The sequence below is a fragment of the Heliangelus exortis genome, chromosome 19 (genome assembly GCF_036169615.1).
Source record: "Heliangelus exortis chromosome 19, bHelExo1.hap1, whole genome shotgun sequence".
NCBI classification, from domain to species: domain Eukaryota; kingdom Metazoa; phylum Chordata; class Aves; order Apodiformes; family Trochilidae; genus Heliangelus; species Heliangelus exortis.
Genome location: NC_092440.1, coordinates 6,849,574 through 6,877,568, shown reverse-complemented (window position 1 = coordinate 6,877,568; position 27,995 = coordinate 6,849,574). Strand labels below are relative to the sequence as shown.

At 38.8% G+C, this 27,995-nt stretch overlaps 1 protein-coding gene across 5 annotated transcripts; it reads left to right on the top strand.

Annotated features, from left to right (window-relative positions):
* Positions 1-26,141, top strand: GOLGA3 (golgin A3). Of its 5 annotated transcripts, none has more exons than XM_071763635.1 (25): positions 1-46; positions 1,269-1,356; positions 1,879-2,218; positions 5,216-5,497; positions 6,354-6,466; positions 6,973-7,664; positions 8,859-8,970; positions 9,545-9,851; positions 10,450-10,652; positions 10,997-11,134; positions 12,053-12,214; positions 12,992-13,360; positions 13,841-13,918; positions 14,842-15,105; positions 15,607-15,701; positions 16,593-16,809; positions 17,483-17,626; positions 18,245-18,442; positions 18,921-19,037; positions 19,500-19,639; positions 20,446-20,578; positions 20,798-20,920; positions 21,142-21,306; positions 21,762-21,925; positions 22,724-26,141. In XM_071763635.1, exons 3-25 carry the CDS (start codon positions 2,098-2,100, stop codon positions 22,929-22,931), a joined length of 4,545 nt encoding a protein of 1,514 aa, XP_071619736.1. In that variant the 5' UTR covers positions 1-46; positions 1,269-1,356; positions 1,879-2,097; the 3' UTR covers positions 22,932-26,141. The 5 variants fall into 5 exon arrangements, 3 of the variants coding, with proteins under 3 accessions (XP_071619736.1, XP_071619737.1, XP_071619735.1); XR_011729780.1 differs by lacking the exons at positions 1-46; positions 1,269-1,356 and having other exon boundaries at positions 1,953-2,234; positions 5,223-5,497; positions 22,724-22,967; positions 23,654-23,744; positions 24,078-24,187; XR_011729779.1 differs by lacking the exons at positions 1-46; positions 1,269-1,356 and having other exon boundaries at positions 1,953-2,234; positions 5,223-5,497; positions 22,724-22,967; positions 23,654-23,744; positions 24,027-24,149.
* Positions 26,142-27,995: the final 1,854 nt, after the last annotated feature.

The following is a 27,995-nucleotide window of genomic DNA, read 5'->3' as shown; positions in this document are numbered from 1 at the left end:
AGCGCCACGTCTCGGGCAGGAGCCGGCGCCAGGCGGGCGGCCCCAGGTCTGCGGGGCTCTGGTCGGGAAGGGGGCGGTGGGGTGCGGGGCCGCCGGGGGACGGCTGTGGGGAACCGGGCGCCGCTTCGGGCCGGGCGGGCGTGCTCGGGGCTGCCCTCCTGTCCCGCGGCCTGCCCGGGTTTGGGGAGCCGCCCGGCCCGGCTCCGCGGGCTGCGCCCCTGGGCCTCCGGGTGCCTCTGCCGGCGCCCCAAGGAGGTGCCCGGGGACCCCTCGGGTGTGTCTGGGCCGGCCGCTCCCCCAGCCTGGCACCGGGCTCCGTTGCGCCCTCGTTACTGGTGGTGTAGGCAGAATCGGCTGTTTCCGTACAGCTCCTTTCCGTGAGTGGGTACTGCCGGATTCCCGTGGCGTGCGTACATCTGTGTGCGTGTGCTGATGTCTGCGTGTGCTCAGCAGAGATACAGGAGCAAAAATACTTCAATATTTGGGTGTGGGTTGTACAGGAGGAAGCTCTTTTTCGTGATTCCGATTCTTAAAAGGTGTTTTATGACAAGGATAAGAAACCATCTGATACTGGCCGGATTTTGCCAAGGTGTAAGCAGCCTAAACTGCGCTTGCCTTTTGTCTCTTAATTTCTTTGTCACCTGCCATGTAGTATCTTCCGCAGGACGATTGGCCTCCCAGAGATTTCAGTTAAGGTTTATTACACTGGAAAGCTTTTAAAGTCAATGACAAATCACAGTGAAGATACTACTCTTTCTATTTGGTGCAGGTTTCTCTTTTAGAAATGTGCTCCAGCTTTCTGGCTCCTTCACAGCTCACCTACATAAGGGTCACCTACATAACTGCCTAGTCCTGTGTATGCTGAGCTGTTAGCAGCTTCTGTAGCGTTTTGGAGATCGCTCTGGGTGCTGGGTGAGCAGGGCAGTTTGGTACAGTAGCAGTTGCACAAGTATTCTCTGGAGATAAGGAAAGAATGTTGCTCAAAGTGTTTGTTTTAATGTAAAAACGCCATTAAAATATCCCTGATCTGACATTCTCCCTACACCCCACTCTTTTTTCTTCAGTAAATAGGAACCATAACATTTTGTATTCTGAATTCAGCTATCAGTAACTATTTAAATAAAATTTAAACACACGAAATGACTACAGTAACTTCTGGTGGATTGTACTGGTTGGGCCTATACCCAAGGGTAAGATGTGAATGTCTGGAGAATCATTTACAAATTCCATAAACTGTATTTGGAAATCTTTCTCTTGACTCCCCACAGGAAAAGGCAGTGATGAACTGCAGCCCAGGCCATGTTCTGACTGCCAATGTTTGCTGTAATCAGTAGTTCAGACTCTGTACAGTGGTATGTACTGCTTGGTCTGCAGACAAGTAAGCCATAATGATTTAATTTAATTTATAAAAAAATCTGAATTCCATACTGCATTCTAACTAAATTTATTGAAGCTTAAATGACATCAGGTTCTTGAAATGAAATAAATGGTATGAAAGTCCAGACTGTAATTTACAGAGCAAAATGCTACTCTGAATTTTGGCTTGCTTATTAAAGCAGAGGGCAAAGAGGCATTTCTGTTAAAAGGGACAGTGATATTAAAGCAGTTGTCTAGCTGAACATCATCCTATTGAGTCATTATGCTGTTGTACCAATGCTACTTTAAAAAAAAAAAATTAAAAAAGTGTTAAGTGGGTCACTTCTTACTCAAAAAAGCTGGATACTTGGTGGTATTTCATTATCTTTTTTATTATCCAGTGTCCTGCTTCTGTGTGTTGGTTGGGCTGGTGGGTAATCTGTGAGCACTGCTTGGATTTTAACTTCATTTTCAAAGTTTTAAGAAAGGTCTGCAAATTAAATGCGTTTTGTTTCTGGACAGTGCAGCTCCTTGGTGATCACAACTTTGGCTGTGAGCTGGTTTCATAATCTGGAATTACTGTCTGCCTGCTGCACACCAACAGCTGTGAAGCTCAGAGTTGTGCTCCTGTGTAACATCTTGATGCTGTTGTTGCTGATGGAGAGAAATAGGACTTGGTAGTTCACATCGTGGCGGATTTTTCAGAAGAAAAACTTTCCAGGGATCTGGATTATTTTTACCATGGACTCCTCCATCCAGCAGGACACTCTCTTGGAGAACAGAAGCAGTAATGGAGCCCCTAGCAGCTCTGAAGAACTTCTGGATTGTAAAACGGAGTCAGACTTGCCAGTTACAACTAACAGTAAGTTACTCTACATGTGCTGAACCACTTCCTGGTCTTCTATCCAGGCTTCTCAACACCTACCAATGTACTTGTTCAGGTGATACTACAGGTCTTTCTTCCTTGAGGTTGTGAATTTTTTATTGTACAGTTTTAAGCAAGTTCGGTGAAGGCAATGGCTCTGTGTACACTAAAACTGTCTTTTGTTTTAAAACTTACTCTTTCAAAACAAAACCAAACTTAAGTACTACTGGCTCAGTTGAATAAGTGCAGCTCAGAGTGTTATTCTGTCTTGTGATAGTGTTTCATATACCTGAAATTCACTAGAACTAGTAGTTCTGAAATGAGTGTTGTGGCATAAGCTCATGGCTTTATTCTGGCAAAATAAATTTTCCTAGTAAGTTAAATCAATTAGGCAAAGATTAAAGTGTACTCAAAGTTTCTCTAAAATACCCTTTATGGAAGAGAGATGCCAGCATGTACTCCCCAGATTATCTCAAGATAACTTTTATATGTAGGCAGGCTCTATAATAAAATAATCATGCAGCTGTTTACAAGAAACTTAAGAGTGTGCTGGTATGAGTAGATTATAGAATCAAACTTAGGTTGGAAGGGACCTCTGTGGGTTGTGTAGTCCAGCCTCATGCACAGAGCAGACCTAGCTTTGAAGTTAAAATTAGGTTGCTCAGGGCCTTGTCCTGTTGAGTTCTGAATATCTCCAGAGAGGGAGATTCAGCAGCCTCTCTGCCCATTTCAACATATAACTGCTTTCATTGTGACAACCTTTTCCATGTTTTGAATTGAAATCTCCATATTTCCACTACAGGTATCCAAGGATATGTATATAAGTATATACAAGGTATATAAGGATACAGCAGTAGATGGGTGGAGGGGGTTATGTGTGTTGTGCCTGCGTAGGTACACAAAGGTGTGCAGGTTCCTCATGTAAAAGGGAGGTGATGATGTGATGAAGTTGTTGGCCTTCTGCCCTCCTTGCATCACATATTTGACATCTTGTCACAGGCAAGGTGGTGGAGGCCTGAGACTTTATTTGCATTTCTTACATTGCCTGTTACCAGGCTGGCAGAGTGTAGTTATATGATGATTCATTCATCTTTTATGGAGTTGGAGATAACACTTTCCTCTCTTCTCCTGTGTTGGAGAGCATCCAAACAATTGAATTGTGGCTTACAAATAGGTAAGCAGAAACCTACTGTTTTCAGTCTAACTGCATCTCCTTCCCAACTGTTCTAAAAAGACCACAGTTGTGTTGTCACTACTGCAATAATTCTACTTTAGTTCAAGGCAGCATTTAGATTCTGAGTCTCATGACCTCAGGAGGTTGCCAGGAACCCCTCCCCTTCAGAATTTAGCTCCAGCATTTCTTTTGTATATATATACCACTCACAGTTGAGAAGATAAAAATGTAAATAAAGTACAAACCTGATGCAGTAATAACTGCAGTTTCTGACTGATGGGAAGAAACAATATTTCTCAATGTGCAAGGTATCTTCCAACTTCTGGCTTTTTGTGGCTATTCTTAGCCCTGACTCTAAAATAGTTCATTTTTTACAATATTTTAGTTTTAAAATGGTTTAAACTCTGGCTTAGTCATTAAAAAAGCAATCCTTGTTGCAGCCATCCCTTCCATCATGCCTGCAAGTATTTTTGTGAACACATGATGAACTAAATCAGAGAACTGAAACAGGCTAAAATTGCCTAAAATGTTCTCTGCATGACAAATAAGATACTCAAAAGTGTTTTGATTAAAATTTCAGAGAGCTGAATAACCTAAGACTGAAAACTTTACTCACAGTAAAAAAGTAAAAACTTTTTTATTCTAATTGAGTTTCCTTTAAGCAGGTTCATTGTACAAACATCTGTGCTGGCTTAAGGATGCACTGAAGAGGTGGGAACAAACAGTTACTGGTGGAAATTATCTCTTCAAATTACTCTGAAGTGAAATTTTATCTGCTCTTAAAAGGAAACCTTCTGCTTTTTTCAGTAACAAAAGGGAAAACAGTTAAAAAAGAGCAATATGTTAATGGACTGGGCTAAATCAATAATTAAAGTTTTATTGGGTCACTGTAATCAACTTCCTGGCTAGAGAATATTTATGCATATGGATCTTAGAAACAGTTTTTGGAAGATCTGTTTCTCAGTTCTGGTTTGTTTGGTTTATTCATTCCCCCCACATCATCTTTGACCAGACTTTAAAAGAACCAAACCACTTACTTAAGTCTGTAGCTCTGAGGGGAGGCAAAAACAAAGACAAAATTTGATTTTTTTTCCACTTGCAAGTAGTTTATGATCATCATTTTCCATATTGTTCCAATCAGTTCCAGTCACTCCAGTGATAAGTGGGTAATGAACAGAAAGACAGTGGCTATTTCAGTATCCTGCTCATTTGAGAGCTATAATAATTCATTTAAAATTAGTAACACAGTTTTGTTTCACCAGTAGTTTCATAAATGTAAGTAGTCCCCAGCTGAGTGAAGCAGAAACATGTGAGAAATCCTCTGAAGTGTTGAACTGCTTTTGAAGATGTATTTTTTTCTGGTGGAAATGAAAAATGAGATATTAGTAATAGATAGAATTGATTTTGAAATGGTTCTTGAATTGCCTTTTAGTTGGTGTATTTAATATTTTGACATGTGAGCTTTGCTACTTTTGATAAAGTCTCAGTATGACACAGATCACATGACTTACACTTGATGTTTCATGTTTCTAAACCAAACAAGATTTTAAGACCTCTGTGAGCTTTTTGAGGATCATTTGTGATCACTTTTGAGCTCCTACTTGAAGGCAATGGACTAAAGCAAACGAAAGGTATTTTTCCTGGTCTTTTAAAACAAAGAATCAAAAGTCCTTTATAAAATTCCTCCTGCCAGTTGTTGTGCTGAGTGATTTCTGTATTCTTACAGTCTAAAGGCCATAGTGGTAGCATTGTATTTGGGTGGAAATGTAAAGATAAATGGGGTGGCTCACAGTGTAGCTCAGTGAAACTTTCTTTTCCAGCTCCCAGTATTGACAACAAGGAAGTGCCAAATGAAGAGGGAAGTCTGGTGATAAACAGCAACGTGGACACCTGCCAGGATGGGCCAGAGTTGCTTTTCCCTGATTCTCCTGTATCTTTTGACCCCACCAGCAATGCTCAGGGTCAAGAGTCGTCCCCAGGTGTGACTGGTTTCCATGACAGCCTAAGGAAGTCTCAGGGAACTAGTGCTGAGGGCATAGTTCTTAGGAAAGAAGCTTTGCAGTCTCTCAAACTAAGTCTTCCCATGCAAGAAACTGAATTGTGTAAGCATCTGTTTACGATGGTGCCCCTGCTTTCTCTTGCTACATAAAGCTTTTTACTCTGAGCCTGGCTCTAGAATCCTGTAACATCATTTAAGCTTGGACTAAACTTCATTTCTGCAGTAAGCTTTTACTTTGTACTACAATTAATTTTCTTTCAGTAAGCCACCCTCTGCTGCAGCTAAGACACATGACTTATGGTTTAAAAATTATTCTTATGCTGGAGGGGAATTTATGCTTTCTGGGGCTCAAGCTATCCTAATCTTGATTATTAGGAGTGACAGGGGACATTAAAAAAATTATATCAGAACCAGGTGATTTTAAGCTAAGTAATAAAGGGAAGGAGAGAAGAGCAATAAAGGGGAGGGAGAGAAGCAGGAAACCATTATTTAAGGTATCTAATGCTGTAGGAGTTTTCTGAAATAATGTTTTTTAGAAGCCTCATTATGGGAAAGAATGAATTAACAAAAAGAAAGAAAACCTATCTAGGTAATATCTTTCTCTAACCTGCACAGAATAAGTGGACTTTTACAATTTCAGTACTGTTAGATTTGCAGGATAGATGAGATTAAATGACAGCAATAGTTTTGTTCTTCCTGTGTAATCTCTTGTCATATGTATATATGGAGGAACTACAGCATTTGCAGTCTGAGCAGTGGAAATACAGAGGCTTTAACAATGCTTACACAAGGATATATTAGGAGAGGGTGTTCTGAAGTGCATGCCAGTGGCCTTTCCTTGCATTCCTTGCTTAAGCATGAAGCATGTTGCTGATGGTAGAAGGGGCTCTACTGTTTTGTATCAGATTTACATGTGTTGGAGTTTTCTGTTTGACTGTAAAGGTACCTTTCACTTTCAGGCTCAGTAGAGTCTTCACTCCCACTGGAGAAAGAAGAACAAATAAGACTTCAAGCAAGAAGACGACTTGAAGAACAACTGAAACAATATAGAGTGAAGAGACATCAAGAAAGAGTGAGTACTGCACAACAGATCTTCTAGCTTCAGTGTGATGTTGAAAAGCATGAAAACTTTACCCTTTCTGTGCTCTAAATTGCTGTTTTCACTGCTTTAAACATTGAGTATTTTTCTTAAGGGTGAGAAAGCATCTTTTTCTTCTGGGCATGCAAAACTTGGTTCTGTGTTACCTCATTGGTATCACAGCATTTTGGGCTACTCAAAATAAGGGGGGAAAAAAAATCAAACCCAAAATTCAGTTAACCTCTATATTAACTAAATTTTTTAGTTAATATTTTTCAGTTAGCTTTTGAAGACTACCTTGATCATTTTCAACATGTGTATACTGAGTCTCAGGGATAACTGCTGATGTGATTTACCTTGTTTATGAAATTATGTATATATTTAAATGGTAGTATGACAGCTTAGAGATCTATTTATTGAATTATACAGTAAAATAAGTCAGTGATGCTGGTTCAAATGTAACATTCTGGAATTTATTGTTGACTCTTTGCTTCTTTTAGTCTAATCAGTCTACATCCAAAAACCGACCCTCCAGCACCCTAGATCCTGAGCTGATGTTAAATCCAGAAATCTTGCCTAGAGCTAGCACTGTAGCAATGACAAAAGAATATTCCTTTTTGCGGACCAGTGTCCCCAGGGGGCCAAAACTGGGTAGCTTAGGACTTCCAGCATCCTCAAAGGAGAGAAGAAGTCTGAAATCTAAGCCTGGTAAGATCCGGTCTTTGGCTGACTACAGAACTGAAGATTCAGACTCTGGAAATGCTCCTGGGAATTTGGTGGCTACTGATTTACCTCGTGGGACTCTAAAGCAAAGCAGAAGTGGCCCAACATCAGTTGTTTCTGAGATCAGTCTGCCCTCTGACACGGATGATCGAATAGAGAGCTCCTCTTTGGCAGGAGACAGTTTTTCAGAGATTGACGGGAGTGAAGTGGGAATGAGGCTGGATGGAAATGAGAGTGACAGCTCTACCTACAGCAGTGTGTCAGGAAGAGGGCTGTGTAACAGTTTACAGAATGCAGAAGGCAAGCAGGGTATTCCATATACAATAAATGGTCAGAAGATACATCCTGAAGCAATGGGGCAGTTTCCTTCCATCAGTGATGTGCTCCAGGCTGCAGCAGTGGAGCGTCAGGCCCAAGAGCAGGAAGTTAATGGGGAGGTACGGAGCAGGAGGGACAGCATTTCCAGCAGGTAAGGAGGATCACTGTACAGTGAGGCCATTTTCAGGCACTGTACTTTCTTGGAATGGGCTGTCTATTACTCTTAGTTACTAGCTTTGGATCCAGTTTTATCATACTGATTCTTAAAGAACATGAAAGGTCACTTTACTTGAGTACCTATTTATTAAGTCTATCTTTAAAGAATGATATCTTGGCCACTGACTGTGTTGTAAATGTTCTGCTAGCAGATGCTCCTATCCATAGCTGCTTGTGAAGCAGGCATTTGGTCACTCAATCATTGATGGGGCATTGGTTTGTAAAGTCTGAAAGTATAAACCTAACTGATTCATTAATATTTATTGTCATCTTTTTCCTGATCTGTAAACATACCTTTCAGACCTCAGATAGTTATGAAATGTCAAGTCTTGTCCTAGATGCTCTTATCCTCTTCAGCCATTTAAAATGAGATTTACTCAAGCTTGCAAACTTAGGTGTATACAGTAGGTATTAAACTGTGACCCAGCAAGTGGATTACTGGTGAAACCCTTAACAGTGCAATTGTGCCTTTTATCAGTTGTCTGCAGGTGCATGTTTAATACATGATAATTTTGAAATTACCTTTTTCTTTCATATTTGGAAAAAAGTGTAATGCCTCAAAATGTTAAGGTGAAATCAACTGCTGACAATTGTTCCAACTTTGACTTAATTCTCACAGTAATGAGTGGGAGGAGCTCTTCCCCTTTTTCTCTAGACTCCTTGGCTGTCCATAAAGGAAGGAGCTTAAGGAATTCCTTACATCAAATACCTCTTCTTCCTTCTTTTGCAGCAGCTGCTGATACTTCTCTGGCACTTTCACATTAAAGCAGACAACTGCAGACAGTAGTTGCAGATGTTTTGAGTTCTTGTGTCCATTTGTCTGCTTATAAAGGCATAATGAAACCAACCACTGCATTTCTGTAAAATAATATGCATGTGTGCTACACTAGATTCTAGTTGCTGCAAATACAGGAAACTAATGTATAAAACCATAATGTCAATATAGTTTATCTCTTTGGTTGGTACTGAATGTTGTTTCACTGTATTCTGTGGGTCCATCCTAAAGCCAGAAAAATTGTCCTAAATTTTAGGTCATGTGTGAAGTCTGAGTACCTCTTAATTTCATTTTCACTTTTCTTCAGTGAGGTTGTGTTCTAACCCACTGACTGTGTGTGTGATGTCTCTGCAGTCTTTCTATGGGAAGCTCTGTCGCAGGAACTCATGATGAGATGTTGCAGGTTCTGAAGGAGAAGATGAGACTTGAAGGGCAACTAGAGGCACTCTCAGTAGAAGCTAATCAGGTAGACAATTAATTTGAATTTCTGTATTTAGCAAATCATATTAAAATGTTAACTGATTACTACCCATTACTTGTGGGAATCACCTTTTGTGAAAACATTGTTGACTAAGGTGATACCTTGCTTTCCAAATGTATAAACTTTACAACTGACTTTACTAGGATAAATTTGAACTCAGTAAAGTTTTCAAAGTCTTTAATTTTTTAATTAAAAGAACTAAAATTCGAAGACTGATGATAAATCTAGAGTAATACAAGCAATGTCTATAGCTGTATTTTTCTCTTTGTATTGATTGATAGTATGACACATGTAATAGAAAACATTCTTCCTTCAGGTGTGGAAACATATGTCTTACTAAAAATCCTGACATAACACTGTATATCCCATCTGTGCTTTCTTCTCTATTTTCTTTCACTGTTTTAAATACCTTCTAGGTGAGATGTCCCATTAAAAAGTATCTTTTTACAAACAAGTGGTCTTTGCCTTAGCAAAGCTGTTTTTCTGGGCATCCTCTTGAGTCAGGCATTAATGTATTTTCTCTAAGAGTTCCGTATTTTGATTTCTGGGACACATTCAGGCTCTCAAGGAGAAGACTGAGCTACAAGCCCAACTTGCAGCTTTGAACATGAAGCTTCAGGCACAGATGGAGCACAGCCAAAACAGCCAGCAGAAGCAGGAATCTCTGAGTTCAGAAGTGGCCACATTAAAGCAGTCTTGCTGGGATCTGGAACGAGCAATGGCTGATCTGCAGAATACCTTGGAAGCAAAGAATGCTAGTTTGGTTTCTTCAAATAATGACTTGCAGTTAGCAGAGGAACAATACCAAAGACTCCTGATGAAAGTTGAAGATATGCAAAAAAATGTTCTCACCAGAGACAGCACAGGTGAGATGATGTAAATGTCAATCTTTATTATTCCATAAAGTATTTTATTTCAACGTAATTCTAAAGTCCTAGAGCAAGAAGGAATTTTAATTGGTGTTTCATTGGTGTCATACTAATAAAATGGTCTGAATTTTAATATAATCAGTTTTTATTTTGTGTCACAGAAGTGCCACAATTTGCAGACTGCAAGTTGTCTAATAACTGATAGTGACCTCATGTTTTTTTGGAAATTGTACAAATATTGGCTTGTAAGGGTGACTGCATGTCAGGATACCTGCTTGCTGGTTCCTAATTAGTTCATGTTATCTGCCTCTAAGAAACTTGGATTGCCTAAGGAAGCAATTAATTTCTTTCCATTTCATTCTCCTTATGACCTGACACTTTGGACTCTGGCACTTTCCCTCACTTTTAAAGGAAAAGCCAATCTTTATGTAATTAGGCATACGTGGTTCTGTTCAAAAAGAAAGAGGAAAAAGAAAAAGCAAAAACAAAACCACAACAGGCAAAGCTGTGATTATAGCAACATGCCTTGAAAATATGTGCCTAAAATAGAGCAGTGGAGTGTGCTAGTCCAGGTTTTTTATTTTTCTTTTTCTAGTTCATGATCTGCGACAGCAGTTGGCTTCCTTACAGAACCAGCTTCAGAAGGTGCAGTTGGAAAGGACCACACTGACCAATAAGCTGAAGGCATCTGAGACAGAAATCACATCACTCCAAAATGTGAGGCAGTGGTACCAGCAGCAGCTTGTGCTGGCACAGGAGGCCCGGGTCAGGCTGCAGAGTGAGATGGCCAATATACAGGTATTATGATGAACTTGCAGGTAGGAGGATGGAGCATCTGTTCTTTTTAAAGTTGTTTTTATCCAAGGGACATTGTTAATAAGTTTTGACAAAGGAGCTGGTCTCAGTTGTGCAGGGAGAGCAGGCTGGGATGGTGTTCTGTTTTTCATCATGGGGTGTTCAAGCTGAGGCATAAATGTAACTGAAGCATTTGTCTTCTGTAGATGAAGATCTTCACTGCCATGAAAGTTGTAGTTGAGATAAGACACAGATACATTTTTTTTTTTCTCAGGCTCCTAAATTTGTTGGTCAGATTTTGACTCTTGATATTAATCTTTGATTTATTTTGTTTTTCTATCCTGTAGGCTGGGCAAATGACCCAAGCAGGTATGTTGGAACATCTCAAACTAGAGAATGTGGCACTCTCTCAGCAGCTGACTGAAACTCAGCACAGATCCATTAAAGAAAAGGAACGTATTGCAGCACAGCTGCAAAACATTGAGGTATGGCTGTAGGTGAATTATGTTCCATGGACATTATGTATTTAGGTTTTGCAAACTCAAAGCTGTTCTGGTAGAGTAACATCAGATTGCTATAAATTGACTCAAACGCTGCATTGTAAAAAGAGTATTTTAGAGGAAATAAATTTACATGACATTATGAACAGTAAGAGGGAGCAGTGCCATATCTTTCCCATTCTAAGGTGATACTTGCATTTTCAGCTCTGGTATTTGGTTTTAATTGAATTTTAAAGGTAGATGCTAATTTCCTTTGTCCCTGCAGGAACTTTAATTAGAAGTTAAACTAAGTCAGTAAATCCTGTCTTAAGTGTGTGAAATTGCCCAGTACTCAGGTTTGTCTTTCCTGCCCTCCAGTGAGAAAAGATAGGTGAAATCTGAAGTGCAGTATGCTCAGTGCTCACTTTCAGAGTACTTAGAACCTTAAATCCCATTGAATTTCAGTGACATTCCTGCATTGAAGGCTCAAAGGGTGGTAAAGCAGCAGGTTACTGGAAGCACTCCATCCCTTAGCAGTTGTGTAAATGGCAGGAATTGCTGTTTCACAGAGTACTGGCATCCAAGGAATCTCTTTTGTTTCAGAATTTTTCCAAACTTAATTTTAATAAAAATTCTTTTTCTTTACCTCTTGTTTCATCAAGTTCAAAAGTGTGTGATATATAAGAGGAATTCTGGTTGTCACAAATGTACAGGAGATTCAGTGCTACTCTAACAGGTCCCAAGTGTGAATGAATGACTTCAGTAAAGACATGGAGATGTTTAAGGCAGACATCAGAATTATTTTTGCATGAGGCTCTTCTCACAAAATTTTCTTGATAATTTACCTTTTCTTTTCCTCTTCTTTTACCACCACTCCCCCTTCATTGACACTGGAAAAGTTGATTCCTGGCTTTTTCTGTGCAGGCTGACATGTTAGATCAAGAAGCTGCCTTTGTGCAGATTCAAGAGGCTAAAACCATGGTGGAAGAAGATTTGCAGAGAAAACTGGAGGAGTTTGAGGATGAGAAAGAACATCTTCAGAAAATGGCTGATTCTGCAGCAACATTAGAGCAAGAATTGGAACAGGTAGACTGCTGGGCAACTTCCCAAGGCTTTCAGGGGAATTACTTGTTTTTCTGAGAAGGCATTTGTGAATAGATACTGAACTTTTAACGTTTTTTAAAACCTTAAAGATTGCTGCAAAATGAAGTGCATATCAAAGTTACTCTGTCCCAGGTGAAAAGGCTCCCTTGTTCTTTTTAGCCATCTCAGTAACAGTACTTCTGTCTTGTAGATGTTGGGTTTCTTTGTTTAATACATTGTTATTATTTTAAGCATGGACAAGAAGCATAGATCCATTTGCTGAGTTATTAGGCAGTCAAGATATCATATACCCTTAGAGTGTAATAAATCTGCACTTTGCTGCAGAATCTTGCTTTAGCCTACAACATTACAAAGGCAGCATGTTAAGGGCTGGAACAAGATGAAGTATGTGATAGCTTAGTACTATATTCCATATAATTATATGGCATTATCATGTATAACACTGCATTTACCCAGTATATACCTACGATGGACACATTTTTCAAATAAACATTTAGAATACTATCAATTTAAAGAATATTTTAGATTTTTCCATTCTGGTCAGTGCTTATCCTGTAAGATCACAGATGCTGTGGAATGCAGCCAGTGCAATGAATAGAGCAAAGATAATAAGTGGCCTTGGAAAGTTAAAAAATATTTTCACCTTTTGCTGTTTTCTCCTAGAAGCTAAGATATTAGTTAAAATGCTTTATTGTTAGTGAGTGTATTTCCAAAGATAGCACTTATTTTTCATTAATCTAATCTTAAAATACTTCTCAGGTGAAGTTGACTTTACAGCAGCGAGATCTGCAGCTTGAATCTTTACAGCAAGAACACCTCGACCTAATGAAACAATTTACTCTGATCCAAGAGACCTTGCACACCAAAGAACAGTCCCTGGATGACCTGCAAACACAGTATGATGAACTGACAGCCAGATTAGAAGAATTCCAAAGTGATGCTACTTCTAAAGATGACATGATCCAGTATTTGCAGAATGAGAAGATTGTCTTGGAAGTAGCTCTGCAGGCAGCAAAAGCAAACAAAGAGCAACTGGATGAAGGGGCAATGCACCTTCAAGAAGATACAGAAGTAACATCAGAAATCTTGGAACAACTGAGGCAAGAAATGGCAATCAAGTCAAGCCAGGTAATGAATCCCTAGAGCTGTGCTTTCCTGGTAATCTTTTGAAGATGATAATGGGACTTGTTAGTATTACAAACAGAAGTATTGTAGAACTATGGAAATACATTTAAAATAGGGTTTTTTTTTTCTTTTGAAAAAACAGCTGGTTTCTTCATGTGATTATCACATATATGCACACATGCCATCTGGATACAACATATATACACTAATGATGCATGCTAAAACTTGAATGGCAGGATAAGGGGACTTCACACATTCCTGATAATTAACACAGGTTGCTATGTGGTCACCTGTGTGAAGGTATCTTGCATAAAATGTTGTGTTATCTCATAGTGCCATTGAGGTGCCTACTGAGAAGCAGGATCCTCATTAGATTAGGCAATGGGTACGAGCAGAGCAAAAGATACTGTCACTGCTTGAAATAACACAGAATATGACATTTGGCATGTAAAGCAATGTGTTTGCTTCTTTTCCCTCTGGCAGGTAGAAAATCTGCAACAAGAAAATGCCAGTCTTAAAAAACAGGTTCAGAAAGTGAAGGAACAATTTCTGCAGCAGAAGGTAAGCAAAAGCAAACTCTTTCAAAGAAATAAAACCAAGGAATATACCTTTGTGAGGGCACTTCAGTTTTCTGTATCAAACTTTGTGATATTATTACACAGTTCCTGTATTTTTTTTACTTTTTTTAAATCTGTAATTAACATAAAAGCAGATTCACCAACCAATATATGTTTTTGTTGGACTTCAGGGAGTTTGCAAAGAGTTCAGCCATATAAAATCTGTCTCCAGTTTGTTGATGCTAGGTTTGCTTTTGCAGAAGCACTCATGGCAGTATTTAAGTGTCCTCAGTTTCTTCCAGGTTTAAAAAGTAATTATTGCTTCAGTAATTAGATTGAAAATAAATGCTTTATTGCAGATTTTATTCTGAATTTACACAGCTTCGAAACATTAATTTGAAATTTATATATAATTAGTGTTGCACATGCATGTGTCATATGTATAGGCTTGTAACATTAATTTACTGCTTGATTTGGTTTTTAGCATAACATCAAAGGTTGTCTTAGCTTGTTAGTTTTAAGTTTGAGGAAGCTCTTGAAACTGTCAGTCACACTTAATCCTCTTCTCGTGGCAGAAGTTATTTTGTGCATGGGATAGTTCATTTTTACAGTTAGTTTTTAAACATGGCACATAATTAGTACAGTTCCACAAAGAATGTGAAAAGAATATCCCATAGTGCTATAAACAATCTTACTTGGTTTTTTGTGTGAACTGCTGATATCTGAGTAATTGATATCTGAGCTTACATAAAAATCTTTGAACCAGAGTAAAGATGTTACAGGAGATGAGGCTGGTTTGATTTTTTCGACACCTTCTCTGCCCCCAAACTAAAAGACTATCAGCTAATACTTTATACTGAATTACTTTTAAGTTTTGCAAAGTTATAGCAGAGGGGACATTGTTCTCTTGAAACTCTTCTGTCCAAGGTGATGGTGGAAGCTTATCGAAGAGATGCAAGTTCTAAGGATCAGCTGATAAGCGAACTGAAAGCCACAAAGAAGCGGTTGGACTCGGAAGTGAAAGAGTTAAAACGTGAGCTCCGGCAAATTCAAGTTGAAAAACAGTCCCTTGAATCTGAACATTCGAAACTACAGAAGGAAGTGTCTCAGGTTCACCAGCAGATGGCGGAAATAGAAAATCATCTTCAGTCAGTGCAGAAAGAACGGGATGAAATGGAATCGCGCCTACAGGTATGGAAGGTGTTAAACTTGGGGCTTTGTTACATCCAGAATGTGTTGCTGTTTCTATTAACTTTGGAAATGAAGAGAATGACCATCAGCAAGTTAAGGTTTTTGGTTACATATTTAATATTGTTTATAGATTTGAACATATACCTGTCAGCATTCTGTAAATACATGAGTGCTTATTAACATCTCGTGTAATTAATGGCAGTGGGTGAAGCACGTGACAGGAGTGAGAGAGGTGGAAGCAGTTTCCTTGGTCCCCAGGTGAACTCCATTTGAGAGCAAAGACCAAACTAGAAATCAGTTCTTACATGCTATGGTGGTGGCTATAGAGGGAGAAACCAAAGAAGGAAAAGGGAAAGAGAAAGGAGATAAAATAGCTTGGAACAGTTTATATTCAGAGATTGAAGCAGTTTTGGAATTTTGTGCTTATTCTTTCATAATCCAACATAGAGCAAACATGCTTTTGTTCTTACCCTCATGGATGCTTTTTTCCTTCCTATCAAGTCCTTGCAGTTTGATAAGGAACAAATGGCATCTCTTGCTGAGGCAAATCAAACATTGAAACAACAAGTAGAACAAATGCAAGAAGAAGCAAAGAAGTAAGTGTTCTTTTAGCACAGACAAAAGAACTACAGCGTTTGTTTTTTGTATTCACAACTTTGGCCTTTTCCTCTTTCCTAGTCTTTATTTTGGGAAATTTAAGTAGTCAAGAGAATCAGTCATAACCATGGCAGAGTGTTGGTTGCATGCTACACAAGCTTCTCTGATTCACTTATTCTTTTAAAGAAATCTCTGCCATAAAATGCATACTGATGCTAGTCCTTATTACCATGCACTGAATTTTAGCCTTGCCTGGCTAAAATGTTGGCATTAATAGGAATCTTTTTTTTCCCCCCACTGGTGATCACAGAATTTTTATAATGTATGACATATCTACCAAGGATCTCAATTTAGATTGGAATTTTACTGTAAATTCTGTGTTATTTTTAGAAACAGTAGTAGTATATTCTTCACACTGGAGTTTTAATAATTCTGGCAAAGACCCCTACTGTAGATATATTCTTACCTCTTTCACAAGTGGTAAATTTTTCACCATGTGGACAGTCAAACATTGGAATGGTCTCCCAGGGGAAGTGGCAGATGCTCCCACGTTGGACAGTTTTAAGTCTGAGCTTGACAGAGTGCTGAAACATCTCATAAAAATTATAGTATTACCTAGAAGGGTTGGACCAGATGATCTTTGAGGTGCCTTCCAACCTGACATTCTCTGATTCTGTGATCCTTGGAAGACTCTTACCAAGAGACTTTAAGGTATTATCTTGCAAAGGACCAAATTGTATCTTACCAGCCTGCTGGCTTTCTGATGAGGTGGGTGACTCTTGGACAAGGGGAGAGAAATGAAAGTTGTTTTCTATCATGTTAAAAATTAATATTTTAGTGCTGTTTTCTGGCAGTCTTGATTTTACATGACATTTTCTTTTTCACTCCAGGGCCATTACTGAGCAGAAACAGAAAATGAAACGTCTTGGGTCAGATCTGACGAGTGCTCAGAAAGAGATGAAAGCAAAGCATAAAGCTTATGAGAATGCAGTTGGCATTCTTAGTCGTCGACTGCAGGAATCTCTTGCTGGAAAGGAATCTGCTGAAGCAGAGTTGAACAAACTAAAAGCACAAATCACTGATGGGGGAAACAATCAGATTGCTCAAGTACGCAGGTGTTTTTTCACATTGTTAGTACAAAGCTAGAACTATCTTGTTACTAAATAGAAGCCTTGAAATATTCTTTTACACTGAATTGATGACAATATTTGGAATACAAAGCTAGATAAAAAAAGGGTGCCAGTGTTCTGAGTACTGAGAATTTTCTTAACTACATATGAGAAAGGTTATTCATCAGGCTTTGTTTTGGTTGTGGGTTTTTGTCTTTTAAAAATTCTATTTGTATCTGTCTGGTTACCAATTGTAATCCAAGCCAAAAGGATGTATCAGGCTTGGTGCTAGATTTCCTGATTTTTTATTTCTTTTTTTTTTTTTTTTTTTTTTTTTTAAATTGCTGGTTTGTTTCCTATGTTTTTTTCTCATTGACAGTTTAAACTTTTTCAGGGTAGACAGAATTTACTCATATGTGTTATGCCTGTGATAAGAAAATTAATTTACTGTAGGAAGCTCCAATTCCTTGGATCACCAGAGTAAGATGTCAAATACACTACCAGCAGTAGCTGGGTGTAAGGGTGGAAAGCACTGAGCATGAGCAAGACCTTTATAAGAAGCACTAGAACCTCATTTAATATTTGCTAGAGATGTAGACTTTTAAGCAAAAACAAAATTACTCCTGTAGTGGGGTGGTATTTTAATCATGCTTGTGACTCCTTTGTCTTAGGAAAGGATTCAAGCTCTGGAGACTGAATTGCAAGCTGTCAGCAGCAGTAAGTTGATGCTGGAAAAAGAGCTGCAAGAAGTGATTTCACTTACCAGCCAGGAGCTTGAAGAATACAGAGAGAAAGTGCTGGAACTTGAGGATGAGGTGATTGCTTGAATTTGTGTGGTAGATGGGAAGGTGACAGTATTAAAAAGTGATAAAGTATTACAGTACTTTTATTTCAATAGTGCAGGAAATCAGAATCTTAAGTAGGATTTGTGTCAGTGATACTTGCTAATTTTGATGCCTTGTGCTTGTTCTTTGTGGTTTCGTGAGTCATTTTCATATAGGGTAAAAGAGGATGAGAGCAAAAAGTAGTTCCTGTGTGAGATACCAGCTGTGTCTGGTCATAAGATGGTGAGGATGCATGAATCATTATTTTTTTTAAGTATTTGGAGTCCTGGATGCTTGGTGGTTTTGGAGGGCAGGGTGGTGGTCTTCAGTTGTAGAGTTGCACAAATTATATAGATCAACTACCCTTGGTCTGCACCTGAACAGTGCTTCTGGATTGTGCTCCCTAGCAAGCAATTCAGTTTTCAAAAAAAGAAGTAACACTAAAGTGAACTTATTTTGAACTGTTCACTGAAAAATGAAATATTAAAAAAAAGAAAATAATCGCTCTCTTGCAAGGCAAAAGGTTTAATGAATTTAGTTCACAACCTTTTTTATGGGAGTAATCTGGAGTTCAGTTTTGTTTGATTTAGTTCTTTTCTTTGGCTATAGCTTCAGGAATCTCGAGGCTTCAGGAGGAAGATAAAACGTTTAGAGGAAACTAATAAGAAGTTGGCCCTTGAACTGGAACATGAACGTGGAAAACTTACAGGTCTCAGTCAGTCCAATGCTGCTTTGCGGGAGCACAACAGTATCCTGGAGACAGCATTAGCAAAAAGAGAGGCAGACTTGGTACAACTGAATCTACAGGTATTCAACCTTTTGCTGTAGTATCTTCAGAAAGGAATTAGCTGAAATTTCTGATACCAGGATATGAACACCTTCAATCATATGATTCAAAATAGGTGCATCTTCTCCAAATCTGGGTCCTCTGTGTGTTCTGCACTAAAAAGAGCTTTCTTTTGGAAAAAAACTAGATCACATTAAAATGTTTGCAGTAGTGAAAGGGTGGCTCATTTTAAGTTAGTTGGAACACACAAACTGTTGTATATGAATTCACTGAGATATCCAATTTTTGAGATAAACAGTTTTTATTTCTGGGGTATAAGCAAATGGTAATATGGCCAGTGAGCTACCATTTAACCTTAGCTACCTTTAAGGCTGAAGAAAAGCATGAGAAAAGAGTTATCAGTGGACAGCAGAAAGAAGTTTTGCAATCCCTGAATTGGCTTGTGTTGTTACATCTTCTGCACACAAAATGCACGTTTGTTTTTGTGATGTGATGCAGGTCCAGGCAGTCCTAAAGCGGAAAGAGGAAGAGGATCAGCAAATGCAACAACTTATTCAAGCTTTACAGGCTTCCTTAGAGAAAGAAAAGTTAAAAGTTAAAGACCTTAAGAAGCAGGTAATAGCTTATCTTTTGGTTTACTTGAAAAGTGATTTACATGTAAAGAATTTGAATAGTAACTTGAAACAAAATCTGTGCTTTACAACATACTGCTTCCTGCCAGGATCTGTGTCATGGTGGCCAGTGGCTGAAAGATGAGTTGTCTGTTGTGGTCAGTGTTAAGCATAGTCATTAATTACCCAGAAAGTTCCATGATGACTGGGACATACCCTGAAGGGATGATACTTCCTCCAGATATTCACACTGAAAACATAGTCTGGCAAACTTCCTGCTATTCATTAATATCTGCCATTAATAAGGATAACAACACTAATAATAAGACTAAGACAAAAAGAGAAGTGTTAACAGCTGCACAGCTTCCTTCTTGATATTTTTGTTTTTACTTCTTGAGTCTGTTTCCCTTTGTTATTCACCTACAGTGATAAACCAGGAAAAATGCCTTTTTTTTTTTCCTTGTAGGAAGCAGCAGCCAAGGCAGATGCAGCACATAACCGCCGGCATTACAAAGCTGCTGTGCTTGAGCTCAGTGAAATAAAGAAAGAGCTACATGCCAAAGAACTGCTTGTCCAAGCCCTGCAGGTTGAAGTGGACAAACTGCAGTAAGTAAATGTCCGAGTTCTTAGAGAATAGTAAACAAAGCAAATCCTCTGAAAAAGCTGTACACTAGTGAATTTTTGTTGTTGACACTCTGGAGTAGATTATGTTGAAATGCACCCCAGCTTAGCTTGACCATAACATGCATGCTTGGTCTATAGGAGACCTTTCTTACATTTTTCTTTCTCTTCATAATTCAGTTACACCTGAAGTGTACTGTATTTAGGCTTCACCATCATCTTTTTTTAACAGTTTCAACACAGATTTCTACTGTTTTATGTTGCTAATAATGACAAACACTTCACTTATATCCTGTTATTCTTCTGGCTTGCACATCTCTGTAGAACTACATAGAGGATGAATTTGGTTGCTGGATATATTTCACAATATATTCCAATTCAGTTTGTTTTGTTGTATGGCAGATATTTTCTTATAACAAATTATCAGACCTACATGAGACTAGATATAAGGCTAACACTGTTCTTCCTCAAACTAAATCAAAATTGCTGACAGGGGTTGGGGGTTTTGTGCTTTTGTTTGTTTGTTTTTTACTGCAAAATCTGTAGTTTTTAACTCGACTACTACTAGTTTTCAAGGAATTGGGGGGTGATATTTAATGATATGTTCATGCATCTGTCTCCATATCAAATCTTTTTTTGATTTAACTCTTTTTGAATGTGTTGGCAAAGCCTTCAGTCGAAGGTATAACTAAGCATATTCCATGCACTATCGTGTCATTTATGGTTCTGTAACTAACCCAGTGAAGTACTTGTTATAAATAACTGCTGTGTTTGTTAATTCTGCTGTGCAGGGCAGAGGATGAAAAACATTCCCAGGAGGTATCACAGTTCCAGCAAGAGCTGGCAGAAGCCAGGTCTCAGCTCCAACTTCTGCAGAAGAACCTGGATGACAAGCTTAGGGAACAGCCTGTAGTAAGCCAGGAGGTAAAAACTGCACATTTACTGTGTTTATCCTTATTTATAATGCATTGTATTACTTCATTTGCCTTTAATGCTGCATTTTTAATGATGTTTTGCTAAGTTTTCTTAGACCCAGGAAGGGTTCATGAGACATAATACAATGTTTCAGATTTTGTGGCTGATTGCACCTATAGGTAATTCTAAAGATACTTTTTTTTTCCTTCCTACCCCCTCCCTCTATAGGTGGAAGACCTCAAGTGGGAAGTAGAAAGAAAAGAAAGAGAAATTGAAACCCTTAAGCAGCAGCTGGATATGAGTGAACAGCGCAGCTACAAGGAGTTAGAAGGGATACAAATTGTCTTGCAGGTATTTAATTTATCTGTGGAGATTCTGATGGATGACTGCTGATATTTTTTGATCTAATTTCTGGTTTTCTTCAAGGGCAAATTGGGTTCAAATAGCAGTGTTAGGTGTTGTTTCTTTTTCAAGTTTCCCCTCCAAATGGAAAAAAACCCCAAAACATATTTGTTGGATGGAATTTTTATACCACCTCCTATAACATGTTGATTCTCTCTTTTCCCATCTAGAATATCAAGACTGAGTTGGAAGTTGTGAGGGAAGACCTGTCAGCGACTCGGAAGGATAAGTTTATGCTTCAGGCTAAAGTGACTGAACTGAAGAACAGCATGAAGTCACTGCTGCAGCAGAACCAGCAACTGAAGTTGGACCTGAAGCATGGCAAAATGAAGAAGGTATTTAAATAGGAGGAATATATGTTATAGGGTACCAGAAAATGCTCCAATAATGTTCTTAAAGTACCAGAAAGTAGCTGCTGTAAACCTGGTGAAAACTCTGAACTGAAATGCTTTGTACTTAACTGATTTTTTTTTTCTGAATTGTTCTCTTAACTATACTGAAAGAATGCTAGTAACATTTTTTGTGAAGATCCAGTTAGTTTTGTTCAAATCCTTCCTGGTTTATTTCTTTATTAGAAATAAATTATATTTATTGCTGTTTGTTTACTTATGAGCATGACCAGCAGACAAGGTTAGATTAGGTCTCATTGTGACCCATGAGACTTTACCTAACTGCTTCCTGCTCTATTATGTAGATATATACCAGTTGTGCAATGTGAGACTCTTTCTATGTGGCAAAAATTACACTGATGAAAGAACTTAAATATTTCTGACTTTTTTCCTTTAACTAGAGGAAGGAACTGAAAGGAGAGAATAACTCCTCTAATCCTGTGACTCCAGTCAAGATTCCAGATTGTCCGGTGCCTGCTGCCTTGTTGGAAGAACTGTTGAAACCATCAACAGCTGTGAGCAAGGAGCCCTTAAAAAATTTGAACAGCTGTCTCCAGCAATTGAAGTATGACCTGTTGTTTTCAACCATATTAAATAATCTTAAAAATGTTTCCAAGAAACTACATGCCAGCCTACGGAAAAAAGTATTTGCATAATGAATTATTTTCCTCTTATTGTAACTATATATAGGGCAGCAGGTTGTTCTGGCACTGTAAGTGCTTGATTGTATCATAGAGAAAGAAGCTTTTACAATAAACTAGACAAAATGTCCATCCAAAATTGTACACAGCAGAACACACAAAAAACAACTGTTTCTAGTTGGTTTTCCTGGTGGAAAAGCTGGTGTTTCTCTCACCACAGCAGCAGAAAGGCTGCTCACAATAGGAGCAGTATGTTGTTAAGAAATCTCTACAGAGGAAGTTCACTCTGCCAAAAATGTGTTTACAAACCTCCCTTTATGAGGTTGCACATGAGCAGGAAAACCACAACTTCAGGAAGAGTAGGGAATTGAGGTTATTAGGAGAACAGAGCTGCTACTAACACCACATTCATCAGGTTGTAATCACCAAGTGCCTTTACTGAGTGAACAGTGCTGCATCATCCCTGGCAGTGAGTGTGTGCAGCGAGGGAGCTGCTGCCCTGTGGGCCTTTATGTTTGAATTAAGCATATTCTATTAATTTTGCTCTCAAATTAATGAAAGGCAATTCCTAAGTTTCTTGTGGACTTCCTGTGTACAGCTATAGCTTAGATAGTCTTTATGTAGATTATCAAAAATCAGAAAAGTAGCTTTCCTGTCTTGCATTTAGCACTTAGCTTTCTGCTTGTTAATGGTTGCTTTTTTGTTCTCAATCCTTCCCAAAGGCAGGAGATGGACAGCCTGCAGCGTCAGATGGAGGAACACACCATTACAGTCCATGAATCCATGTCCTCCTGGACTCAGATTGAGGGGCAGCTAATGGACCTTACCTCTGCCAGTCCTGCAAATGCATCAGAACAGCTGGAGATTCCTACTGTAGATGAAACGAAACAGAATTGTAGCATCAGTGACAGGGAAGCTGTGACACTATAACCTCCTTATCAGTTGTCTCTCTTCCTATTGCTTTAAGTATGTAAACAAATCTTTATCGAAATTATTTATTTATTACATTTTTAAAGATGGTGTTCAGAGTTGTGCTTTTGCCTGTAGAAGCAAAGGGCATGGTTTTGAGAAACTGATGTCATGTTAAATGCAGAACACGTTATTCCAAGGGTTTGTTTGAAACCTTGCCATAATAATTCTGTCATGCTGGGGACTGCCAGGTGGTAAATCTACTCATTTGGGGATTTAGTTACCAGATTCAGATGAAGTCTTAAAAAAGGTGAAGAGTAGCATCTGGTTCCAGGTCTGTTATTTGTTCAAGCTGGGTGAGTTTGTTGAGGAGTGTTACTTTTGTAACATCTGGGTGTTGTTTTTTTGTTGTTGTTTTGCCCTTTTTTTTTTTTAATTTGAGGGACGAGAATGTGTCTGTGTTTCCCCCCATGTTGAGTTGCATCAAAATTACAGGGAAAAATAAGATCTCCTCATGGTCAGCCATTTGCAGTGACTTGAGAACTGGATATTCTGAACTGATGCTCCTATAATCTCTTATTCCTGAAATTCAGATTACAGATATATGTATGGGAAGAAAAAAATCCTTTGAAGCCATTTTTAATTATAGAGAGGACCTATAGCAAAAGAAATGAGACTGCAGTGCAGACCAGTATGTATCTTTGCCAGGAATGTTTTCTGAAGAGTCAGTTTTTCTCCCACAGTTGCAGGCCAGTAGAGAGCTTTGCTTCAACTGAGTAAACACTTCTTGCACCTTTTTAAGTTCAACTTTTGAAGCAGACATCCTTGAAAAAGGTATATGTGTAATATATATATATGTATATATATATAAGGAAAAAATCATAATTTTCTGACTATGAATATCTGTTTTAATATACTTATATATTGTAAGTTAATGCTGACATGAGGGTTTTTTGTTATTGTTCTAATGTTACATTTAAGTTCACTGTTTTTTGACATACTGTACAAATGGCTTAGGGAAATTAGCCCTAAAAGCCAGAGCTTTTAGAAATGTAATTATTTTTACTTCAAGAGATGAAATTATAATGCCTATAAAATTATTATTATTTTTATTAGCTTTATCTTCTCCCAAATGCTTCTCCTACTTTTTGCACCCTCTGTTGCAAGGTGTCCACCATGAATGGAAATGCTGGTACTGTGGCAGCCCCTCTGCAGAGCACCTTGACCAGGTTATTGTTAATGCATCCCACTTCAGATTCCTTCACCTTTGGTTCCATTGCTCCTTGTGGATTTTAATGCAGCAATAAGCCTGCCCTCTCCTCATTCAGAAATTCTCTATGGAGGTACTGTTTCCCTTAATGTGCTAAAGCACAAATCAAAATATATGTAACAGATAACGTGGAAGAGTTAGTGTTAGCTCCTGTACTAATATGTTTTTGTCTTTAAAACATATAGAAAACAGGTCAGTTATATCCATTATGGTTTGGCATTTTAAAAATAATCTAGTAAGTACAAGTAGATTAAGTGGCTGGGGAAAAGAAACAAATTTTAATTCATGTATTTTCCCAAAAAGGCTGTTGCTGCTTTTGGGTGAGTTTGGTTGTTGGGGGTGTGTGTGTGTGTGTAAGTTATTGCAGTTTACTTAGCTGTAAGGCAAAAAGTGAGCAAACAAACAAAAAACCCAAACCCATCCATATTTATCCAAAGTCTGAACTCTCCTAATTGCCATTTTAAGCTCTAGTCCAGTTGAACTTTGTGCTTCGTGTCTGTACTGACTGATTTCATGCCACTCACCTATTGGATTTTAACTTAAATTTTAGTGGGACCAAAGTCAAGTGAAAATTCAAGGTTTTGGAATTGGTGAAGGAAGAAATGCATTAGCCTGCTATTAGGTGCCCATCATACAGAATTACCAAACAAATAAAAGAAAAGTCAAAAGCCTTAGACTAGCTTAGACACATTAATGTCTACATATACTGCTGCAGTCTGTTTTGCAGAGTAAATGGTACTGATTATCTCACTGCTGTCATGTTCTTGAAGTTGTCTGTATATTAAGCACGAAGAAGAAAAATGTGCAGTATTGTTAAAGAACAAAATTAAAATTACATAATAAAAATATATATTTAGTATGGAAAAGTTGCCAAGCGTTCAGGATTTTACATAAAAGAACTCTTGTGCAGTATTAATATTGCTGTTCATTTTGGTAAACACATTGTCTGGAGTTAAGAATCCATTCTTTCTTAATCTCAAGTTTGGCAATAGTTGTATGGATAAAGGTTTTATCTGGTACCAAAGAAGCCAGAATTGTTAGAAGCATTAATAGTTTTTCAGAATGATTGCTCTCCTTTTCATATCAGTAATCATACTGTGTCCTTTTTTCAGTGGAGTGCTGCATTTTCTTAGTAGCTCCTTGTAAAGACATCTGAGCTTGTGCAATCAGATCACCTTAGATGCATGTTTTTCCTTTTGTAGATGAGGTAGCTGTTGTGAAGTGCTCAGATTAGATTTCTGCATTGACCCACCTGGACACTCCATATTTTCATTTTTTTTATAAACCGAAGCACCATGCAATTTACTTAAATGAAGGACAGACAGTGAGACTTGAGGATCTGAATTTGTTGAGGTACTAAGTTGGGGAAGTCACTGGGAAGCCTTCTACAAAGAGCACACAGCATGTCATAAAAGCAAGGCCTTTTGTTTGAAGCTCATAAGTTATGTTTCTTTATTATCCAGATAAATAGTTGCTGTTTTATTAAAAGGCCTCACACTGAGGATGAGATTGCTCATACAAAGCTTTAGGTCCCCACCAGCTAGGCAATAAAACAAAGTAGTAATGACAACTGCCTCCCCTCTGCCTGTCACAGCACTGCCAAATACATCAGAGGAAAATCAGTGCCTCAGTAACACTGGTGTACTTGTAGAAACTGATACATAATCTCTTCAAGGTTTTTTCTTTTCCTTTTCTGAGTGCTGCAAAAGAATGTATTTTCTGTGTCTGTTTCTTCAGTGGTTGCTACTATTAAACCAAGACTTGTTGATGAAGGAGAAATGTCACTGTAATGTGAGAATGTTTCCCAAGTGATGGAAGTTGGTAAACACTGCAGCATTACTTTTGCAGATGCTGTTGGGTTTTTGAGGACTCTTGAAAAAATGTGCATTTAAAAAAAAAAAAACCAAAAAAACCAACAAAAACTCCCAATAAAAACACAGCAAACTCTAAAGAGGAAAAAATGTTAGTTATTGAGTCATTTGTGTTGCTGAAGATTGTGTAATGCTCCATTATATTGTCTTCCAGATTTCTTGGAAATACTTGTGCACTGTATTGGGATCAGCTCATGCAATACTCATGCAATGGGAGGATCTGATCTCATACTGTTTATTCAGGCAATATCCTAGCTGAAATCTATGAAAATTGCACATATGTAAAGAATATAGTAATTCTCAGAATTAAAGTCCTAGTGTGCACATTTTCATGGATTAATTATCCCTTCTTAGGGAAGTGAACTGCAGTAGCATGGGTGGTTTAATGCTAGTAATGACAGCATTGAAGGTGGTCTGGGAACAGATAGTACTATCAATATAAATCTAACTTAAAGATGATAAATTCACTACTGGTGATACAGAAGCTTGTGATATATGTTTTATGAACTTTGCTGGGGAAGTGTGAATAGTTGCATGTGACTTGCTGTGACCAGAGCCTTTAAATATTTCCATGTGAAAGCAAATACAGTCCAAAGTATTTACTGATGCTCATCAGCTGTTGTCTGATCATTCCTTTCTTCTTCTAATGTGTAACACTTCAGTCTTGGGCAGTAGGGTGGCCTAATTTCCAATGCTGATGGACAGATTTCCAGAGGAAGGCAGGCTGTTCTGGATATTGTAAAGCAAATATTGTTACATTTTTACATGATTTTCAGCACTGTCTGCTTAGGCTGTGTTTATAAAGATAGAAGTTCATCATTTCATGGTCCTGAGTGGATAACACAGGGGATGGAGGAGTTACACTATGTACAATTAATGTTTATGATCATAAAAGCATGTTGATTATAAAAATGATGTGCATAGGAATCCCTTTAAAAGTTTTGTGCAATAAACTATTTTTGGTAAAGGGTTCCATGTTGGTTTTACTTTTAAAGAGAAATGGGGTTTTTTTTGTTTGTTTTAGGCAGTGTAATTGTTAAGCTCAGGATTCTGACATGCTGCAGTCACTTTTAAGGAAAAAAACCCACCTTATTTTGAAAGACTATGTTATTGCATACTGATTTTTTTACATATCCAAAATGGACTGTGCTTGAATTTACTTTTCCTCCGTTTGCTGAACATGTTGATTAAGAAATGTAAGGAGCTTATGTCCCATGGCCTGAATTTGCCAGCAGCTGAAGTCTGAGTGCACCACATGGAAAAACGCAGAAATGTCCTCTTGGTTCTAATGTACCTCACTTGTAATATTAAACAGTGTGAGGGGATGCTGTCAACTACTCGGAGAGGAGGTAGTGATGCTGTCCCTAGTGGGATGGCTGGTCTAGATCTGTGAACAGATTTGTTTCCCGAACCTTGTGATTTCCCGAATTCCTTGTGATTTGCCATCTCTGCCGCCTCATCTGAGCCTGCTGCGGCATTGTGAGGTGAAGGCTTAGTCTGAACCTTCCTTTTTACAGAGGACTTGGCTTGTGCGTCTTCTCCAGGCTGGAGACATTGCCCGTGCCTGTCGGGACTCCTCGGTGTCGTTCCGGATCCTGCCCGCCGGGAAGCCACCCCCAGACCCGCGTCTGGAGCGGGCAGCGACCACCGCACTGCGGGGCTCCGAAGCTCTGCCTCCTGCTTCGCTGAAGCAGCAGCCGGCGGGGGGAGCTCGGGTTTCTGAGGCCTCTTCCTCGCTGCCTTTGCACCCGCCTGGCGCCTTTCTCCCCGCCCCGCACGTTGACAGCAGATCCGGGCACGGTACCGAGAGGAGAACGTGGCTGCTGTGCCGGTGAGTGCTGAGGCTGCGACAATCCCCATCCCCCCCACCCCCGGCCGACAGCTGAGAGCTCTGGCGCCGTCCAGGCGGCGAGCAGGGCCGCAGGTCCCGCCGGCACCCTGGGT